At 38.8% G+C, this 21,357-nt stretch overlaps 1 protein-coding gene across 2 annotated transcripts in view; it reads left to right on the top strand.

Moving 5' to 3' along the window:
- Positions 1–21,357, top strand: part of lsamp (limbic system associated membrane protein) — a 443,552-nt gene that overhangs the window by 366,090 nt on the left and 56,105 nt on the right. For both annotated transcript variants that reach the window (XM_063494225.1, XM_063494224.1), the window contains 2 exons: positions 3,203–3,347; positions 7,851–7,938. In XM_063494225.1, the coding sequence (XP_063350295.1) occupies positions 3,203–3,347; positions 7,851–7,938 (233 nt within the window). The remainder of the gene's footprint in view (positions 1–3,202; positions 3,348–7,850; positions 7,939–21,357) is intronic.

Raw genomic sequence — 21,357 nt, 5'->3', positions numbered from 1 at the left:
TCTGAGAACTGAGTTTTTATCAGTCACATGGCATCAGTCAGGATGGTTTTCATTTCAACGGGAAAACATAAAATGTGGATTTGTCGGTGCTACAGCAAAAAGTAGATTTTAATATATGTTGATGTTAACAATTGCATCCAGTAAAAAAGTTCGGGTTCAGTAACAGGCTACGCTTTAATGTGATCGAGAAAACAACATTAAACCGTAACTCTAAACGAGCATCATGTCCATTCGTGTGGTTGTCTTTTTCATCTCGTTTTCTTTTCCCACCTCCTCGTGGTTACTTCACAGTAGGCGACAAGCAGTAATGAGGAAGGAGAGGAAACAAGTGCAGTACAAAGAAACAAGATGCAAGCATTCAGTCAGCCAGGGCAGTTTATTGCTTCACTGCAAGCAATTTGTCAGTGTGTCCATAGCTTGCACTAATGTGGAGGAGCTGTAGACGATTAACGTCTAGAACAGCAGATTGTGTGGTTCAAAAACAGCACTAGAAGGTTTTGATTATTAGTGTTGGGGAATAGAAAACTACACAGAATTAAACTAGTACTTTACTACCTGTTTGATTGAGTACCCACCCCACCTGGACTAGTTCCTGGATGTAACCAATAGGACATCATCCGCAGGGTGTAGGACTGTGGTCAGTACTTTGTTAGGGTGATGTTGGAATGTGTGTGACCATGTTTGGACAAGAGACTGGCATTATCAGTTCAGGTTGTAGAGTGTATGTTAATTAGTGTTAAGTAACAAATCAAGTAAAATATTAGAGTTTCCCTCAACAAAACTGGAGCACAGAGTTCCTGGATGTTAGTATAATTAACCACACTGAAAGTCAAATTTATTTGCAGAAAACTGCATAAAAAATGCATCAAAAGCAACCAACACCATTGACATGAAACAGAGATCCAGTGTAGTGGCTGAAATTAGCCAAGTGTTGTCCAGCAGACAGCTAGAGGCTACAGCTGCAGCGTCCATATTCTCCTGTCAGTGGAAATGACCACACCCTTTTCTCCCTACTATAATTTGAAAGGTTAAAAAACATCACAGTCTCTACAATCACTATAATGGAGACAAATGGCAGCAGAGACCAAAGGGTTTTTTGTAGTGGGTAACAAGCATGTTTATTTCTGCTGTAATTTTGGGCATTTTAATGTGGGAGCCTATGAATGCGGATTCACTTTTCAAGCCAGCGTCAAGTGGACAGCTTTTGGCAGGTGTGCAGCTTCAATTTTGTGCACCCAAGAGTTGCCAGTTGGTGAATGGTAGTTTACAAAGCTTTCAAAGTAGTTTCATCAATACTAATGTGATTGTGGTCAGAAAGAAATGGTAGTTTCATGCGAAATCGACTAGCGAGTGAACTATGGGTCTTTTATTTAACTGCATGAAAGCACTTTGAGGAGCAGGCATAGACATGTCATATGCTCTCAAAAGGATCAGTTCTTTTGGGTGTCACACGTGAACAACGATGTTGCACTATGTCACGACACACTTGCATGCACAAATACACAGAACGGCCATTTATTAGGTACACCTTTTCAACTGCTTTTTAACCCAAATGCATTGAGTTGCCAATGATTGGTTGATTAATCTCGATTTCTGTTGCAACATTCAGATGGCAGAGTCAGCATTTAATCCAGACAACATGAAAGAATGGATCCACCCTGCCTTGTATCAACACCTCAGGCTGGTAGTGGTGGTGTCATGGTGCAGTTGATATTTCCTTGGCACATTTTGGGGTTCTTGGTATCAACTGATCATTGCTACCTCAGTGCCTTTACTGAGTGTGTCCATCCCTTTATGACAGTGTAACCATCGTCTGATTGCTACTTCCAGGACATATAGAACCACAAAATGTAACAAAGCTCAAAACTTATATATAAGCTTATGATGGTGTTAACATATAAGCTGCATGCACCCAGCTCCACACTGTCACGTCCTTCATGGTTCGTTTTGAGAGGCTAATGAACTGAAACGATTTATATTTTATGCATTTGAATATGAGTCAGTCTGTGCTGCACCCCATGTTCCCTCTGGCTTCTAGCTAGCTTTGGAAAGGGGCAGTTCATAGAACTTTCTTTGATTGCAGAAAAATGTATCTGAATTAGCATAGCGAGCTTTTGAATTGCCTCTTTTAATTAGAACACTGAAAACTCTTGAAACAAAACTGAAGGAACACTTTAGAGTGACGGAATAGTAAGATAGCTGTCAAAGCGAGTCAGTAAACACAGTGAGTTATCTTGGTTCCACACAAAGGGAAGGAACATCAGTAGGGATTAAAGCTGCGAGCACAAACCTTCAGCAAATCTGACATCCAGCTCCCGCTGTGAAGCAGACTAGGGTGACTGCACCAACACTTTTGTGCTTCACCCGGGGTCACCTGCCAAAGACAGCCTCACTCCACTGCTTCACTAAGCTACTCTCTTGTAGCTCAACGCAATCCAAAGTGGTGTGCGCAGCCAAGGCTCGGGGAGTTGCCGGAATTTGCATGTGAGGCGCATTCACTGTCGGCTTGCATTACAGCTGATATCCATTCTCATTGATTCCGACTTCTTCTCACATTTACATTTATTCATTAGGACGACGCTCGGCTCCCCTCGCTCCCGTGCAAGATGTCTTAGCTCGAGCTTACTTGGTGTAATGCGCTGACAGCATGCAACAAGAAGTAAACAAGAGGATACCGGTGTCCCTTCTTATCCACAGGAATAACATACTGTTAAAGGAGATGTATTCATCAGAGAAAAAGGGTAGTAAAGAAGGTGAAGGGTTCAGGAGGCAGTACAAGGGGGTGTGTGGGAGGAGAAGAGAAAAAATGGTCGTTCACTTTGGTTTTTACTCCAAGACATTGGAATTAGTAGAGGCCTTAGGTGTCTGCTTACTTTAACAGTCTTTGTTAGTCAGTGGTATCAAACATAGCAGTGCTGAACTATATTAAAACATAACCAGCTTGGCTTATTATTTCAGCACAACTGTTTGTATAAACCTTACTCAAAGCACCTTTGACTTCCATACACCCCCACCTACTCAGCTGGATTGCATAATTGCTGTGATTTGTTTGTTTTCCCTATCTACAAAACTCCGCACTTCATTTTGCCTAATAGGATTACATATCATGAAATGGAAAAAAGTTGCATCCATTTGTTTCCCCCCGTAATGAAGAACCGGGTCTTGCTATTTCTCACCTAACCTGTTTTTGTTCTGTCTGCAGGTGTTATGTTGATGACAAAGTCTCCAAGGTGGCTTGGCTCAATAGATCCAACATCATCTTTGCCGGCCAGGACAAGTGGTCCCTGGACCCCAGAGTAGATCTGGTCACTAAAGGACAGCTGGAGTACAGCCTACGCATACAAAAGGTAATGTTGACAATAGAGATTTAAAAGCTGAACTGAATTGTTGTGCAAAACTGATTCAACCAGAGCTGAGTTGGGTTGTCATTTGCATTTAGATGTGGAAGAGAATTTCTTTTTTTTTAGTTTCAGGGATGTTATTCAACAAGTCATGAAACACAACCTTATTAAACACACACTTTGACTTAAATTTATTCTTTTTTTAGCAGCAGATGTTGTTAAATATTAATCTATTCATTTATTCATTTATTTATGCAGCAGGTTCAGTCAGAGGGACTTTTTTTAAACTACATTCTTAATTTTTGATTTTTCACTGTCTGCATGCTTTCACAAGTATAAACATAAGCAGTGACGGGATGGGAAGACGGGAGTGTTTTCACATCCCCTTCAAAAAATCTCTTCTAGCATATATTAGTGCTGAAGAAGTAGTTTGACATATCAGGAAAGTTGGTTGCCAGCTAAATATGAAACTGGAGCCAGAATTCATTTTATCTTCGCAAAAAACTAAAGACAGAGGGAAACAGAGTAAAGGGGCTAAGCATTAAAAATCTACTTATTCCATCAACTTATTCATCTCTATATTGGAGATACTTTCAAATAGAAGTGTTTATTTTAAACTTACCTTATTACTGTCAGCATGACAGAAGGGCAAAACACAACATGTAGTGTATATAGTCTCAAATGTAAAATTTGGAAAGGCTATAGAGAGCAAGCAAAGCAAAGCTACATACAACTGCAGAGGTTGTACAAAGTGCAAGGCTTGGCATAAGTGACGGGCATTTGCATTCTGAGTCCCAAGTGTGGTTAGCTTTAGGCAACAAAAGCGATGTTGTTTGAATGACAATGAGGTAAACACATCCTGCCCTGTTCTTCAAGTCACTTAGCCAAGACAACAATGGTGTGCATAACCATGGACACATCAAAATCACACATTGTTTTTTATGGTGAGACTGCATTATAATAGGATAAAACACATTTTGTTGATTTACTCAGGAAATCAACATTTTGGAATTTGCCAAGTCCATTAATTCACAACATTTCCTCATTATGTTAATGGAAAACATAACCTAGGCTCCAATACATTTATTTCCAAACATATTTGCTGTTTTGCATTCCTAATATGTAAAAGTAATTTGCATGAGACAGAGTTGCTCTGCTATTTTATGGGGACATGGATAGGGGTGACTGGCGGTGTGGCCATAAATCTGACATTTTTAGAATCTGAGGGGGGAAAAAAGCACACATTAAACTACAATAAAGTTCATATGCCTTCCCCGCAACAACTTCAGCTGGGAATAAAACTGATGGTCTGTCAACTTTTTCACAGTTTCTTAATGCCAGCATTTTGTACCCCAACCCAACTATTATTTAGTCATTTCAATATCACAACTGTTTGTAAGTGCTTTCCTCGATCCATTTCTTTAATGGGGCTTACAAACACTATTTCATGTCCTGTTTTAATGATTCAACATTCATGTCACCTAACAGCATTGACATTTAATATGTAATATAATATATAAAATGTAATGTTCACAACGGTGTAATAAGTAAGTGAAATAGTTATGGTGACCACATTTAAACAGACTTAAAGTATGAATAAGCCGAAACAAAGTACTTCAGAGTTTGCAGTGACAAAGCAAAAATGATATTTAAGAGGCAGAAAAATATTCAGTGAAGGGATCGTTCAGGAACCTTTTCTACTTTCACTAAAAGCAACAATATATATAAACAAAATATATGAAAAATGAAATGAATAAAAGGAATGACATAGTTATGTAACAAATATTTGTTTGGTTTTTATTGGTTTGATGAGAAAATTCTGATAGTGATTAATCAGTGTACAGTTCTTGGTCTTTCATAAATACTGTTTTTGAGTGAAGTGTAATTCAGATTAAAGAGGATGTCAGTTTAAAATGACTCAGCATTTTTGTGACATGGGAAGTGACTTTTCTGTTTTTAGGAGAAATTTTAAAAAAAACAACAATAACAATCACCACATGCAAAATCTCTCAATCCCTAATTCCCATCAAAATTTGAATCAGGGGCTGCCCCTGATTTAAGTTTGGATGGGATTGAGGGAATTTGGAGTAAGGATTAGTCAGACACACAGACTGCTCCACAATTACAGTAGCAGGATAAGGAGGGAGGGAACGCAAGCATTGTGGGGAACAGCAAAAAACAACAAAAATACCAGTCATACATCATGGTTTCTCATTCTCAGGGCTAATATATATTCAGATAGCTATTTATCTTGGTAATCTCTTTTCATTTGAATCTTGCTGTATTGTCATAAAGTCTGTATCAGGTTGTGTGCATGCCTGTGAACTCTCTCTCTACATGATCAGGAGTTGAGCAACTAAAACTGGCAAACAGGTCCATCTTAGGCCCCTGAAGGTTCTTATCGATATGAAATATTATGTGTCATGAAGCAGGCAGGATTGAGGACCCAAAATGCAGACTCTTAGTGGCAGGACTAACTCAAAACACAGCTTTATTGCTGATTACAAAATACATGAAAGCAAACTGGAAGAAAGTAGGAACTAAACAGGCAGGTTTAGTTCCTAAACCTGCAGGAATGAGGTAGATCGCAACGCAGGACAGGGGCAGACGCAGACATACACACAAGGTGTCACGGCTGGGGCAGCAGTCGTGTTGAGGATGAATGAGGACCCAAAATGCAAGCAAGCGACTGATGAAGAGTGTGACGTTTATTTACAGGAGTGGCAGGGTGGCAAACAGGCAGTGAGGCATGACAACTAACTGAAGGAGACCTAAACTGGGATAAACTAAATCACAAACCTGAAGTCATATGAAACGGAGAATGCAGAGAGACACAGAGAACGCAGACTACACAGACAAACGCAGACGAGCCGACAACGAGCACAGACCGACACCCACTAAATATACACACACACAAGGTAATCGGGTAATCACACACAGGAGGGGACAACAGCTGATCCTAATACACACGATGACTGGAGGACACAAGCTGAACACAATGACAACAGACACAGACCTTCAGAATAGAACAGGAAATCCAGAACACGAGCCTTCAAAGTAAAGCAGGAAACACACAGACTGATTTACAACACCACACGGGGACATGAACAGAGCACCGAGGACAGACACAGGTAGGGCTGATAAACACTGAGCTCCAGATTCAACCCTAAACTACTACAAAATCAGAATAAACACAAGGCACAAAGTGAACTCCAAGGAAACACAAAACGCTGGGTCAAAATGACCCAGGATCATGACACAAGGTCAAACAAAGGAACAAACCACATGGGGGAACACAGCTGAACATAATCTAACTAACAAGACAGCTGAACATGACACACACCAGACAAGAGACTGTCAAACTAAAACAGGAAGTATGAGACAGATGAAACACTGGGAAAAAAGTGAGGAGAGAGAGGACGAGAGAGCAAGGAACGAGAGAGGGACACACAGAGACATGACCAGGGAAACAGGCAGATAAACATGAAGACTAGACTGACCTGACAGAAGACACACAGAGGCAAGACCAAGACAAACAGGACACGAAGGCGAGACCAGGGCATGAAAAGGGACCTAATAACTAACTAGACAATCTGAACTACAAATACAGAAATGCAACTAGGAAAAAATTCACACAGAGAAAACAATTATGAATAAACAAGACTCAAACAACCAAAAACACAAAACACTGACTCAACGTCCCAGGTACCCTAATAATTATGACAGTATCAAGTTGCCTAGTAACCGCCTACAAGCTGAAATAACCCACTTGTAGCATTCTTGCACAGAAGACCTCTTTAAGAATCTCCTCATTTTAATTTCACAACAGTAACATCTAATTTTCTAAATATTTAATTTACTACATTTTGATGTCTCCTAATTATGATGTTTAGAACATCATCATTTGATATCATTTGGCACGTTAACTTATGACTAAGTTTTCAGTTGTTAGTGGGTATATTGTACATTTAATGTCAGATAAATAACAGTATAAATATACTTAGGGAAATGGGATTTCTAGCGTGCATTTTTTTCAGGTGCATGTTATCGACATGTACTGTGTAGCTGCAATCAGAACAAGATAAATTAAAGTTTTAATCTTTAAATATATGGGTACATATTCAATCGAAAAAAGTCATGCCAACATTACCAACATTTCATTGTCCACTCAGTGGGGGTGGACAGTGTCTGGCCAATAAACGTAGCAGTACACTTATATTTTTTTAGAAAATGGACAATTGAAATGGTCGTTTAAACAGTCAAACATACGTGTAAATACATTTTCCTGTATGTTAACATACAACAATCCAATATTTATCTGTTCATTTAAATTAACATCTACCACCCACGTTTCTTTTTTGCTTTTTTCTTAATGTATTTACTATATGCGTTTGCTCTTGGGAAAAAGATATCATCTATTTAAAATGTACACATTCTCCCAGTAGCATTGTCGCAACCAATTAAATGTTGTTTTACACTAATAACTAATATTCTGTTTTAATGTGTTAGGTGGATGTGTATGATGAAGGCTCGTACACCTGCTCCATACAGACTAAGCAGCAGCCCAAGACCTCACAGGTCTACCTCATTGTACAAGGTAAGCTCCAAACTCCTGCTGCAAGGCAGAACGTGAACATGCGTGAATTGCCCCTGTCAATGTATTGCACACTTAAAAGTATATTTTAAATATCTAATGAAGTCTTTGTCCAAGAGTTCACAAGCAGCATACATAAATGTTAATGCAATAAGTCATTGTTATTGCATTTGTTTTGTATGGTGTCTGGAAAGCAAATTACAGGAATACATTTTGTGAGGATTTTCTTAAACTATATGTTGGAAATGTCGGCCATAGAAACAGCATGCCTTGTTTTACTTCAGCTGAGTCTTAAGTGCACTTAAAAATCTTAAGCAGTTTTTCACTTCAAAGAATGTGAAGTTGTGTCTCTTTAATTGGGACAGCTGCAAAGATGAGAGCAGAAGGTAATCAGGAAGAGTGAGAAACGGTGATATTTTTCCCTATTAAATCTAGTTTTTTTGAAGTTTTCCTGTGGGTACGAGGCTTTAGGCTCATGAGATTACAGAAGAAACAATTCTGTGAAATCATCAACTTTTTCTAGCTGAGAGGCCTGACGAAAAGGTATAAGCCTCAATGCACAGTCATGTTAAGCTGTTCATTACTCCCCTTTTTTAACTGGATATGTGAATGGTCCCTGTAGGCGCTGGGAAGCTATATCTGCTGATAGTCAGACCCATACATAAATTTATTAACTAATTTTGAATTTGTGGCTTAAAACTTGACTAATTGTCTCAACATAGAACATCCTAGTTCAATTACATGGCACATACAACTTAGATATCAGGAAATGGCTGTGGTGCTTAAAACAAATTAATAATGACCTTAGATGTGCTATAATGTCTGAAAACGAAATAACAGATAAAGCAGGAGTAAATTTTGTTTGCTGCTAAAGAAAAGTGAGTGCTCCCAGATCACACCACAATCGATTTTTAAGTCAAAGAAACAAGTTGAAACTGAAATGCAGACTTTCAGCTTTACTTCAAGGTGTTTGACAAAAGTATTGCCTTTTGTGTTTAGAAATTGAATTGAATTGAAGGCATTTTTGTTTATAGTCCACCATTTTCAGAGGCTCCAAAGCTATAGGACAAACTAATATAGCTTCAAATACAAATATTGTTATTTGGATGAAAATCTGTTGTAGTCAGAGACTGTGTGAAGTTTAAAACCCATGGATATCACCAGCTGCTGTGCTTCCTCCTTTGTTATCCTCTGCCAGGCCTTTACTGCAGCCACTGTTCCTTATTTGTGGGTCTTTCTGCATTCAGTTTTGTATTTACTAACTGTAAGGCATTCTCTGTTGAGTTAAAATCAGGTGTGACTGACTTGCCCATTTAAGAATATCACACTTATCTGCCTCATGAAACTCTTGGGTAGCTTTTGCAATCATTTTTGAATTATTTGGCTGAATGTGGGCAGCATTGTACAATCTGTCAGGAGTCACAACATCAATGAACACTAGTGGCCAGTTCTACTACACTCTTTGCATGCCCAAAGAGTGTAATCAGTGGTTTGCATGTTGTTGTATACCCTCATTGTTTCCATTCATGAAGGTGTCTCTTGATTGTAGACCTTGACGTTGATACACCTACTTCCTGTATATATCCTCACTTGGATTGTTTTGGAAAGCTATTTTTCTTAAGCATAGAAATAATTTTGTCATCATACACTTGAACTGGCCAATGCCTTCATTCTCTTTAAGAATGCAGATTCTTGATTTGGCCACTCCTAAAGTTTTTGTTATTTCTCTGATGGGTTTACTTTGATGTCCTAACTCACTTGTACTAACATGTCTTTGGGTGTCATATTTAAAATTACAGTGAAAAGCGGTAAATGATATTTTGTCTGCACTAGCTGTGTTATTGTCATACAGTACCAGCAAACCTCTGATAAGACAGAATATTAGGTTACGTTACATCAAAATACTGAATTTGAAAATCCAAGGATTTTCTTTCTAAAATTACCACTTAACGGTCGAATTCAGGTATTTATTATGATTTTCTTTGTCTTATTATGCCCTTAAGCATTTGCAACATAATTTCTCTGCCTGTAGTTTTTCCTGCCTATATATATCTACACACTGTCTCAGAAAAGCAAATCACAGCCAGAAAATAATCTTGGCGATAACAGTCTCGTTAAAACATTCATTCTGATGTTCAAACTTGGCTGTTATACAGCAGCTGCACACTTTTTCAGGGTAACGGTTGGCCTTTTCAAGCCTTGTTTAAATCCGTAAGTTGCTTTTCTTTTATGAATCACTTATAAAACAATAAGAGCAATACAAACACGGAGTTGTGCATCAAGGGCAAAAAGGAGAGTTTATTATCGATCAAAATGCCAAGTCTCTCAGTTTGACTATTTCAAAGCCACAGCTGGTTGACAGAATTTTCTTTTTGAAAGAGTCTATTTTATACATGCATGCAGAATGAGATCTCAAAATTGGATTTCCTATGGTGTCCTTGTTTGCTTGCATGAATGTGGGGGTTGAATTTTTGCATGCTTTTTCTTCAAGCTGTGAATGTCTGAGCTTCTCAGCTGTCCGTCACCCAAAAAGTGACAGTAAATGTTGATGGAGTGTTGTATACAGTTTGTACTTTGATACATTTAATGTTGCAGCTCAATCCATTTCACCAGTGCTGGAGTATGTTTTTTTTAACTGCCCTCTCCATTTTGAACCTCCTTACTGTGAGATGTGAAACCCAACCGCAGATAAATGCTACAGGCTGTCAGTGGATGAAATGCATCACAGTGCAATTTCACCACACACAATAGTCTACTGAAGAACTTCTCATCCAGCTATGAACTGAAGATATCATCCATTAACAGCATTTTTAAAGGTCAATATGTGAATTGATGCTGCTCTTCTGGGATCCATGGCAGCAAATTGCCTCTCCTTCCCAGAATCCATTGTGTCCGATTATTCACTGCTTGATCATTGGAACGTCCTGTGCCGGCTTACAGAGTTTCTGACGGCGGTCTCATTCATCACAGCTAATGCGATGGTTATGGCCAAACATTGATTCTGTTGCTTTCATTCCCTGCTATTTTGTCCTTTGCTCTGCCTCTCAAAGTCCCATTCAGTGTTGATGCCATTGTTATGCTCATCTATTGTATTTCCCTGCTGTGTGGGTGTAATCTTCTCCTTTAGGTTCACTTCAGCATCTTTCATCTAAATTGCCTTGCAGCGCTGAAGGCGTAGGTTTCTGGCAATTACAGTGAATGTGTTACTGTGAACAAATACTGGGACTTTTTATTTACTTTGAAATTTTGGTCAAATAATGAGCGTAGATGTGCTCAAACAAGTGAATGCAGCATACAGGTTAACTAGGTGTAAGTTCGATTCTGATTTGCAAATATCCGACTGCTTATTTAAGTTCAGCTTTTGCTAGTTTTGTCCACTCTTTTTGTACTCTAACTTTAGTTGTTTACTAAGAGGACAGGACAATGTCTCTTTGTTTGTGGTACTATAATGACATTACAAGCAGCAACCTACAGCAACCCCCACAAAACCCAATCAGCTCTGCGGGATAATAATTCACCCCGCCTTCATCTTTTAATGGGTATGAAAATGTTCCAAGCATCAAACATTGCCGCTGGTTACAGACCCAAGAGCAGGTTCACATAACCAAAGCTGACAATTTTCTGCTAGCAGGGACAGGGTCGTAATTGGAAAACAAATGATCAGACAAAGTAAATTTGCGGTGGATGAAAAAGTGGCAGACTCGCGGGGCTCAGACGAGCGATACCAGGAAGCAGGGTCACTGCACATGAAAAGAATCGTAATATAAGGGCGGGCTTTTCACCCCAGTCCAATTTGATTTTTATGAAACACAGAATTTGGTTGATCGGCCAGTCTAAGACATAAGACTTTATGATTTGAAAGTTTAATGGCTCCTTAAGCTACTTAAAAGAGTGTGTATGTGATTGAATGTAGATTTGCAGTGTGGAAAATAATTATTTGATCTCCTGCTAAATGTGTAAGTTTGCTCATTTAGAAGGAATCGAACAATCTGTAATATTTTAGAGAGAAAGGATATCAACAAAAATCCAGAAAAAAAACACATTAGATAGAAGTTATGAACTGATTTGCATGTCATTGAGTGAAATAAGTATTTGATGCCCCGTCTTCCACTCCACCATCATGGGCAAGACCAAAGAGCTGTCAAAGACTGCCAGGGACAAGATTGTAGACCTGCACAAGGCTGGAATGGGTTACAAGACCATCACAAGAACACTGTTCCTACAGTCAAGCACAGAGGTGGAAACATGATGCTTTGGAGATGTTTTTCTGCTAAGGGCAGGATGAGTTCACTGCATTGAGGGACCATGTATCATAAGATCTCAAACAAGGACATCTTTCCCTAGACCAGAACACTAAAGATATGTTATGGATGCGTTTTCTAGCTTGACAATGACCCACAAAATTACAGCAAGGCAAAAAAGGAGTGGCTAAAAAAGAAACACATAAAGGTCATGGAGTGCCCTCCAAGGTTAATCGCATAGGAAATCTGTGGACTGAGCTGAAGCTTTAAATTGCCAAACAGCAGCCAAGAAATTTGAAGGATTTAGAGAGTTTCTGTAAAGACGAGAGTGGACCAAAATCCCTCCTGAGATGTGAGCAAACGAGGTAACCAACTACAAGAAACTTCCTACCGCTGTGTTTGCCAACAAATTGTGTTTTGCTAGGTGATATATATTATATTTTATTCAATGACATGCAAATCAATTCATAACTTTTACATGTTTTCCTTGGGGTTTTTTGTCTGTATCCATTAAAATTAAGATATTTAATTATTTCTCTCCCTGTACAAATGCAGATTAATATTAGATTCAGAATATCTTACATTTCATATAAAATCCTACCTGATTCACTTTCTCATAGCCTGTGGAGAGGTTTTATCTAATCATGTACACTTGACAGACTTTGAACTTGAACCTTATATAACTAATATTAAATTACATCTGCTCTGCACTGCTGGGTTTTTTGGAGTGTGCATAGAGTTCAAGCGAAATTCTCCACCACTTCAACAACTAAGAAAAAGTACACTTTAGATGTATATAGATCTAATAGCAGTCCCTGAGGGAAACGGTTTGTAGGGTTTTGTTAAAGATGAAATCCACAATGTAAAAAAAAAACCCTGTCCGAAGCCCATAGAAACTGCTTACTTCATTAATAATACCAATTAACAACTAAAGCATGGAAGGAGGCAGTATATTTTCTCTGAAGGCAAATATTTGACATTCTAAAAAGTTTAACAACTTTTTCCTTTAAAAACACTGTCATAACAAATAATCTAAGGTTTTCTTCAATCTTACAGGAATAAGGGAAATTTGGGATATTGAGTGACCCTCAGATGCTGCCCTCATAATTTCCTTTTTTTGTACCATTTCTGTTGGTATTTTGAATTTTTACTCAGTCAGCTTATTTACACACAAGGTGTCCTTGGGTTAAGTGAACGTGATCTCAACTCATCATTTTGTGAATCAGCAGGATTGCTTTAAACTATGACCCTTACCAAGACTGTATTGATTTTAGAGCTTAAAGCTAACTAAGCATATTTGCAGTAGTATTAAGGGCCGAACCCTATCCAGCAAGTGATAAATAAAAACCAAGGTCAACAAGGAAACAACCTCCATATAAGGGTTTTTAACATCTGAAAAATGTGGTCATTACTTCTCAGTGACCAAAGTACCCATGACTGGAACGTCAGAGCACCAATGTTAAAGGACACCTTGCATGTAATGGGGAATCAGGAAGCACCTGGCATAATGCTTCTGACTTGCTCACTATCAATTTCCCTGATACCATTAAACAACTTAAATGACAGTGAACAGCAAGCAGTGGAACAAAATAAGATAAGAGCAAAAGGGTGAGATAGTGAGCAGACACAACACAGTTGTAAAGGATAATCAAACAGCATGCATCGTGTTCAAATAAATATGTGATATGATTAAAAAAAAGAGATATTTTGTTTGTAAATACAATATATATGAACATTCTTTTAAAAAAAACATATTTTCTTAACTTCCCCTGTGTTGTTGAACATTGTAGTTCATATAAATAGCAGTGGGTACAATAGAGAGGAATCAGGAAAGTAAAAAGTGTTGTCTCTGTGATTGATGGAGCATGTGCCGTATTTTTTACTGAATAGCCTCTTTAAAAAATAAGCAGGTACTACCTGCAATTTATTTTTCTTGTTCTTGCCATGGATAGTGTCTGTTCCTTTGTGGCAGAATAAAGAGGCAGGATTGGTACAAATAAAGACAAATCAGTGATCAAGGGCATTTATGGCTATAGCTTTTTAGACTTTGGAAAATAAACAGCATCAGTATTGTATGCCTACAGTGCTGTAAAAAGGATTTTCTCCGTTCCTGATTTCTTAATTTTGGCATATTTGTCACACTTAAATGTTTCACATTGTCAAACAAATTTTAACCCTTTCATGGATGAATTATGACAACCTCAATCAGGATTTTTTTTCATCATTTTTATTCATTTTTAAGCATGAAAAGATGAATAAATATACTTGAGAAAAAATACTGATTGAGGTTGTCCTAATTCATGCATGAAAGGGTTAAATAACAATAATTACAATGAAACATGTCATACATATATAGTAACATTAAACAACCAGTGGGTGGCAGGGTATGGAGTGACACATCAGTGACCAGTGTAGTGGTTTATGTGCAAGTATACCATCAACACTGACACAAATACAAGAAAACAGCCTTTGAATAACTGCCCACTGTAGTGACCAATATGCGTGAAAGGGTTAATATTAGACAAATATAACCTGAGTAAATACAAAATGTGTTTTTAGGACACTGATTTAATTTACTAAGGAAAAAACGTTTCTAAACCTTATGTGAAAAAGTGATAGTAGTTCTTTAAACTGGACATTTGCTTGTCTGTTTCTTTTGGATGGGCTGTATTAAAAGTGTGGATGAACATTTTCAGAGATAATTTGGGATTGTGACACCCGAAACCCTTGACTGTTTGATTTGATGTGACCAAAGTGTGGTTATGTTTTTTTATAGCACATGTACTGTTATTGTTAGCAAGCATTTAGTCCAAAAGAACCGCCTCAAAAAGTTCTGGGCCTAAATCTCACTACTACAGTATTTTCAGCAATTAAACCAGATATTCTGTGAATCAAAAAAAGGAGGAGGTGCAGTGCAAAGTACAATTAATATTTGAGAAAGTACCACATGAAAAGAGACATAAACCTAAATATAGCCTAAATCCCCATGCCAGTAATTTTCTTGTAGCCTTTTATGCAACCAGATCTACAGCAGCACTGTTTTAGCAAATTCAGCAACTCCTACTATGCTATGCTAATGTATTTCATAAAATGCAGAGGCCAGGGAGTGATTCATTCATCTCATGAGGTCGTCTTGTAATACTCGTTCCACACGGCTGGAACTTTTATTTTATTTAGTCGGCACTGCAACCGAGTCCTCCAGCAGCTGCTGACCCCACAATCAGAAATGTTCAAGCTTGTTGAACTCTGATGTCCACTTGTGTATCCAACATTTGACGTGCTGTTTCAACAGTTGTCCACAGCCAGCATGTGGTTCAGCTTTCAGTGTTCAGTGCTTCAGATCATTGGCGTAATCACTAACCACAAGTAGATCGAAAGTCATTCCGTTGGCTTGTGCATCCCACACTAAATGAGGCATAACAGCTGGACTGACTTTGACTTGCTCTTTCCTAATGTTAGTGATTATGCAATAAATCCATGTGTATCTACGTGCATGCTGGGGTGTCTTGGATGTTTCCCATATTCCTTCAAGTCTGTCAATATTATTGATCGTGTGTTAGTCTCCAGCTGCTCTTTTGGTTACTTATTTTTGTTTTCTTCTGTTTTTTTTTATCTTCCCTTTCTCACTCTAGTCATGATCATGCTTAATCAGCTGATTTGAATCAGCATTGATCTCATACTGTAGTTTTTGAGCAAGAGTCAGCAGTTTAGAATTTGCATTGACCTTTATGACATAAATCAAGCCATTAATATCTTTTTAAAAAAAATATTGTGATTGTTATCCATCTGACAGCAACCAGCTAAGCAATTCACTTAAGACTGCAAATTCTGTTCGCTGAACTGCATGTTCTTGCTTAGTTTTCAGTGCAGCTTTGTAAGTGTTATTATTGTTGGGTGTATGACCAAAACTAGTCTAGCCAGGCAGTCTTAATTATCTCTTCAAGCTACAAGTTATCGCCCAAGCCTTCCTTGCGAGCAGGTATCCCTCCAAGACATATGGCATTATTCATTCATAAATGTCACAGAGACAGAATGACTATAAAATAGTAGACAAATTGAATAGTCCTATAAACAGCTGTTCCCTGGCTGCTGTGATCTCATTTTAATATGTTGCGTCCACTGAGAAGTGGCACATGTTAATGTACTGCAGACACTTGTTCTGGAGCACAGAGAGCTGGCAGAATTAAACAACAACAGGATGTTGTGTGTGTGTGTGTGTGTGTGTGTGTGTGTGTGTGTGTGTGTGTGTGTGTGTGTGTGTGTGTGTGTGTGTGTGTGTGTGGGAGGGGGGGGGGGGGAGTGCAGTGTTGGAGTTTTATTCACTCTGTGTAAAAAAGGAGCTCAAAGAACACCTTTTTTGGTATCGACCACCATTCCACTCTGGCATGTTGGTTGCTTTAACCTTTATTTTCTATCTAGCAAAAGCTTTGTTTTTAATATTATGAGCCTTAACATTATTACTGACTCTAACTTAGCCACAAGAAACAACCTTTATCTAGTCTCAGGATCACTGACTTCCTGACTAAGATCAACCATCAAATGCTCCCGTCTTCAGCACTTATCCAGGCTTTCTTCCTTTCATGTCTTCCATCTTTGTATCACAATGCCGTGATATTTAAAGAGCTAATCCGCAGAACTCTCCAAAGCCAGCTGTGTCACTCTAAAGAGCACGCTAGCAGGAGAGGACAGGAGAGAGTGTGCAGACTCATATGTATGTGTGTCTCTGTGTTTGCACATATCTTTTGCTCCACATTCTGGGCGAGGAGGAGGACTGACCTTTTTACAATTATCATGGGACAATCAGAAGCTTTCGGTGGTGCCTGTGAAGCCATCTACCCACTATCTTCCTCTTCACCACGTCCCATCTCAAGTCCTCCTTGTTCTTTTCTCTGCACAGCCCTCCCACTTATTCATCTCAGACCACCCCTTATCTATGCAGTTACCGAGGTGTTTTGTTACCTCCTCTCTCACTAACCATAGGGTTACACAGAGAGACAAGAGAGATGGAAAGACTGAACTGAAAGAAATGTGATGGTTTAGAGTGGATTAGGTAGTGCATTGCTTTCATTAATTCTAGATATCGGCAGTCTGTCTGGCTCCACTGCTTCAACACCATGATCACACCCACATACACATTATTGCTTGTACTGCCCCCAGCCATGGAGAGCAGACTACATTCTTTCTACTGGATGATTCCTCTTTACCCATCTGAAAAAAAGAGAAAGAATGAAGCTCTGACTAACTAAAGAAAAACACATCAACAAAATTTCTTCCAGTAAAAGCTCCACAGTGTCTACAGCAGCTTCACAAGACAATCCTACTGCACATCAAGGTCTTTAAAGTCACAAAGGGACACATGAAATATGGCTCTTTAGCACAAATTATATTTTTCTGATGGTATACACCAGGCTTCATAGTATTGAATTCAGTTTCATTTATATAGCACCGTTTCACAGTAACAGTTGCCTTAAGGTGCTTTATATTCCAAAGCAAAGACTCTTGAGTGTTAGTGGTGTTAGAGAGAAAACTCCAACAATCAGATGAACCCCTATGAGCAAGCACTTGGCAACTAAAGGAAGGAAGAAATCCCTCTTAACAATAAGAGGCAGGCAAAGGAAGGGACGGCCATCTGTCATGACTAGACTTGGATGTGTGATGTGGGACAAAATTGGAAATGGACTAGTACTTATGTAGTGCTTTTACTACTCTGTGTGGGGTATATCAACTTGTCTGCTACCTGAAATGATGTCAAAGGAAAAGTGAAAGAAACAAGACCAAAAATAATGACACAAAAACTGTAGATTTGACTTATAGATGTGCTTTGACATACACAGAGTTTCACCTTACAGTTTGTGGCATATGTTAGTGTAGAACACTAGTAAGTTTACTAGAAATACCAACCAGTGCACTTACGGGCTAACCAGTTGCTACTTTAGCTACATTGTGGTGAGAGATGTGTAGCAAAATCAGTACTATCTAAAGGTACTTTAAAGGCCTTTAACCACCAGAGGCCTAAAATTTGCCATCAAATCTGTTCAAATTTTTCATGTGTTAAAAATATTTGTCAGACTTACCTATTTATAATGCAGCTGATCACACTGATGGCGTAATTTCTCTGGATAAATTTGCAACATTTATTTTTATTTATAGCTTGATTTTTTGGATTCGAATAAAAAGATCTGATAAATCAGACCATGCATTTGGCAGCAAGTGCACTCGTAGCTCAAAACGGTACTGAATATATAATGATATAGAGATGGTAAAATAATACTATTTTAGCTCAGACACTTAGACGCTTCTCCGGGTAAATCAGCTCTTTAAAATGGTTTCTCTTATGTGGTCCTAACTCTGCCAACAAGAGCTCAAACAAATATGGAAGTTTTTTTCACAAAAATGCAACATTTTTGATGTGTATACTTTGGTGTGGAAAAGTGTTTGCTTCTTCTTGAGTTTCAATTTTTTTGTATTTTGTCACACTTATGTTTCAGATCATCAAAAAAAATTTAAATATTAGACAAAGATTAAACTAGAAAAAACAACATGCAGTTTCTTAATGGTGTTTATTATTAAGGGCGGGTGGGGGTGTTCTAAACCTACATGGCCCTGCCTGAAAAAGTGATTGAAGTGAGCCTTCCCAGGAGTGACTGACAAAAATTAATGACTAAAGAAATGACTCATCCAAGAGGTCACAAAAGACCCCAGAACAACATCCAAAGAACTGCCTCAGTTAAGGTCAGTGTCAATGACTCTAACATAAGAAAGAGACTGGGAGAAAATGGCCTGCATGGCAGAGTTCCAAGGCTGGTCTCAGTTTTGCCAGAAAACATCTTGATTATCCCCAAGACGTTTGGGAAAATACTCTGTGGACTGCGAGACTAAAGTTGAACTTTCTGGAAGGTGTGTGTCCCATTACACAGCATTTCAGAAAAGGAAACCATGGAAAACAAATGGAACCATGAATTCTGCTGTCTACCAAAACATCCTGAAGGAGAATGTCCAGCAATCTGTTCATGACCTTAAGCTGAAGTGCTCGTGGGTTCTGCAACAGGACAATGATCCAAAACAAACCATTAAGTCAACCTCTGAATGGCTTAAGGAAAGGAAAATGAAGACTTTGGAGTGGCCTAGTCAAAGTCCTGACCTGAACCCAATTGAGATGATGTGGCATGACCTTGAAAAGGCAGTTCATGCTCGAAAACCCTGCTGCTAAGGTTGGCACAAGTTGTTTGGTTTGGGTGAAATCACTTTTTCACACAGTACCATGTAGGTCACCCCCAATAAAAAACACCTTAATTTAGAAACTGCATTTTGTGTTTACTTGTCTTATATTTGTCTAATATTTTAATTTGTTTGATGATGTGAAACATTTAAGTGTGATGTCTTGACACATACTCAATCATCCAACCATCCATTTGCAGATTAATGATCAAGAAACTGACCTCACAGCCAGTGGTTTTAGTTTCAGTCCAGATGAACAGAATCAAGTTTTTAGGATTAAAGTGTGACAAACATACAAAAAATAGGAAATCAGGAAGGGCGCAAACGCTTTTTCACGCAAGTTCAGATCTGGAAAATTTGGAATTTCGTGCTGCATTCGTGTGATTAACTCTTTAATCACAAAGATGCAGAACTACTGCAACTATTTCTTTCTGGAGACAAATCACTGTTCATTCAGAAGTAAAATAAGCAGTTAATTTTAGTTCAAAACATTCCAGATGTCGTATTTTTACCAATTCTCTTTTCCTGTTACTTTAATTTTGATCTGCAGCACTTTGGAGCCAGCACTTTAAGGTGGATACTTCCACATCAACTCCAGCCTTTAGCTGTGATAATTGACACTACCTTGTCAAGAGCAACTATTCATACATTTAGAACAACCCTTTATCAATTATTCATGTCGAGTTGCCGGTTTAAACACATTTGAACTGCACATCGCTATCGCACTCAACTAATTTTAGCCTCTAAACATTCTTAATAATAAGAGGAAGTTCGGAAGTAAGCATTTAGTGTGAAAGCACTTTAAAACCTCTGCAGAAGCACTGGCTTGGTGAAGGGCAACAGTAAGCCCCGCCATGCCTCATTATGTCTGTCGTGAGCACTATAGCAGATCGGCAGCTATACACGCATGCATATACAAAAACGCTTCAGGGACAAAATTACAAGTAGTTGTCACACTGTCCATTATTCCATCCAAGTCGAGGAAGAAGAGGAAAAAGACAGAGAGAGACTGTGGGATAAAGCAGCCACACACTTTTTTTCATTGCCTTTGAACCTTTATAATGAAACTGACTCCTTGAAGTTTTAATGAAAGCAACAATTTACCATTCGCTTTTTCTCCCTGGGCTGCTGCAGCTTACGTTGCTTAGACTGATTCTTTAAAAAAAAAAAAGTTTTTAATAAAACTGCAGCCTCCTTTAATTTTATTTGTGCTGGCTGCGAGAGGTCCTCTCATGCATTTAAATGGGGTCATCCCATGGACACGCATGACAGCTGAGTATCGACAAGGGCTGCAGGTGAGCCAGCAGTGCTATATTTCACAAACTAACCAGGGGAGCCAGTGGCCATCAGTTCTGGCCAATATCTCCCTGGCGTTATTTGTGATATAGAGGACCGCTATTTCTTCTCCATTGCCTCCGTGCCCTGCACGCACCCTCATTACTTCTACAGAACCTGCCAGTATCTTTTCTCTCCATCCCTCACCATCTTCTCTGTGTGACCCGAGCCTGTCAAATAGATGGACAGCCCTTTGGCACAGTTCTTCTTGCACCCACGAATGCCTCTGAAAGCGAGGATTGAGTGGCGCAGTTAAACATGACCCCACTTGCTCTCTCTGAGGAGTAGACAGGAGGTTAGGTATGTGTAGAGGTTGCACCTGTGTGACTGTGTCACAGCACGTAGGACATGTCCTATATAAGTAAATGCATGGGCTTGTGACTGCCTTTCAAGATTATCTCCCTTGTGCACTACACCTATGTGCTTTTAAGCGTTTCACCCTTGCTGTGCTTTATAGGTTGTGCTCTTCTTTTTATCAGTGTCTATGACTGTTACATTACTCAGAATCATACTCATTTGTGTAGCTTTTGGTGGCTGAACTCGCTGTCCACCTGCTATTCAGACTAATACTTTCGCTCGCTTCATTTATAAGAGCAGAAGCACAAACAGGTTGTACTCATGACACAAA

Source organism: Pelmatolapia mariae, linkage group LG14, assembly GCF_036321145.2.
Source record: "Pelmatolapia mariae isolate MD_Pm_ZW linkage group LG14, Pm_UMD_F_2, whole genome shotgun sequence".
NCBI classification, from domain to species: Eukaryota; Metazoa; Chordata; class Actinopteri; order Cichliformes; family Cichlidae; genus Pelmatolapia; species Pelmatolapia mariae.
The sequence above is the reverse complement of the archived record's forward strand: the minus strand, read 5'-3'. Positions and strand labels throughout refer to the sequence as shown.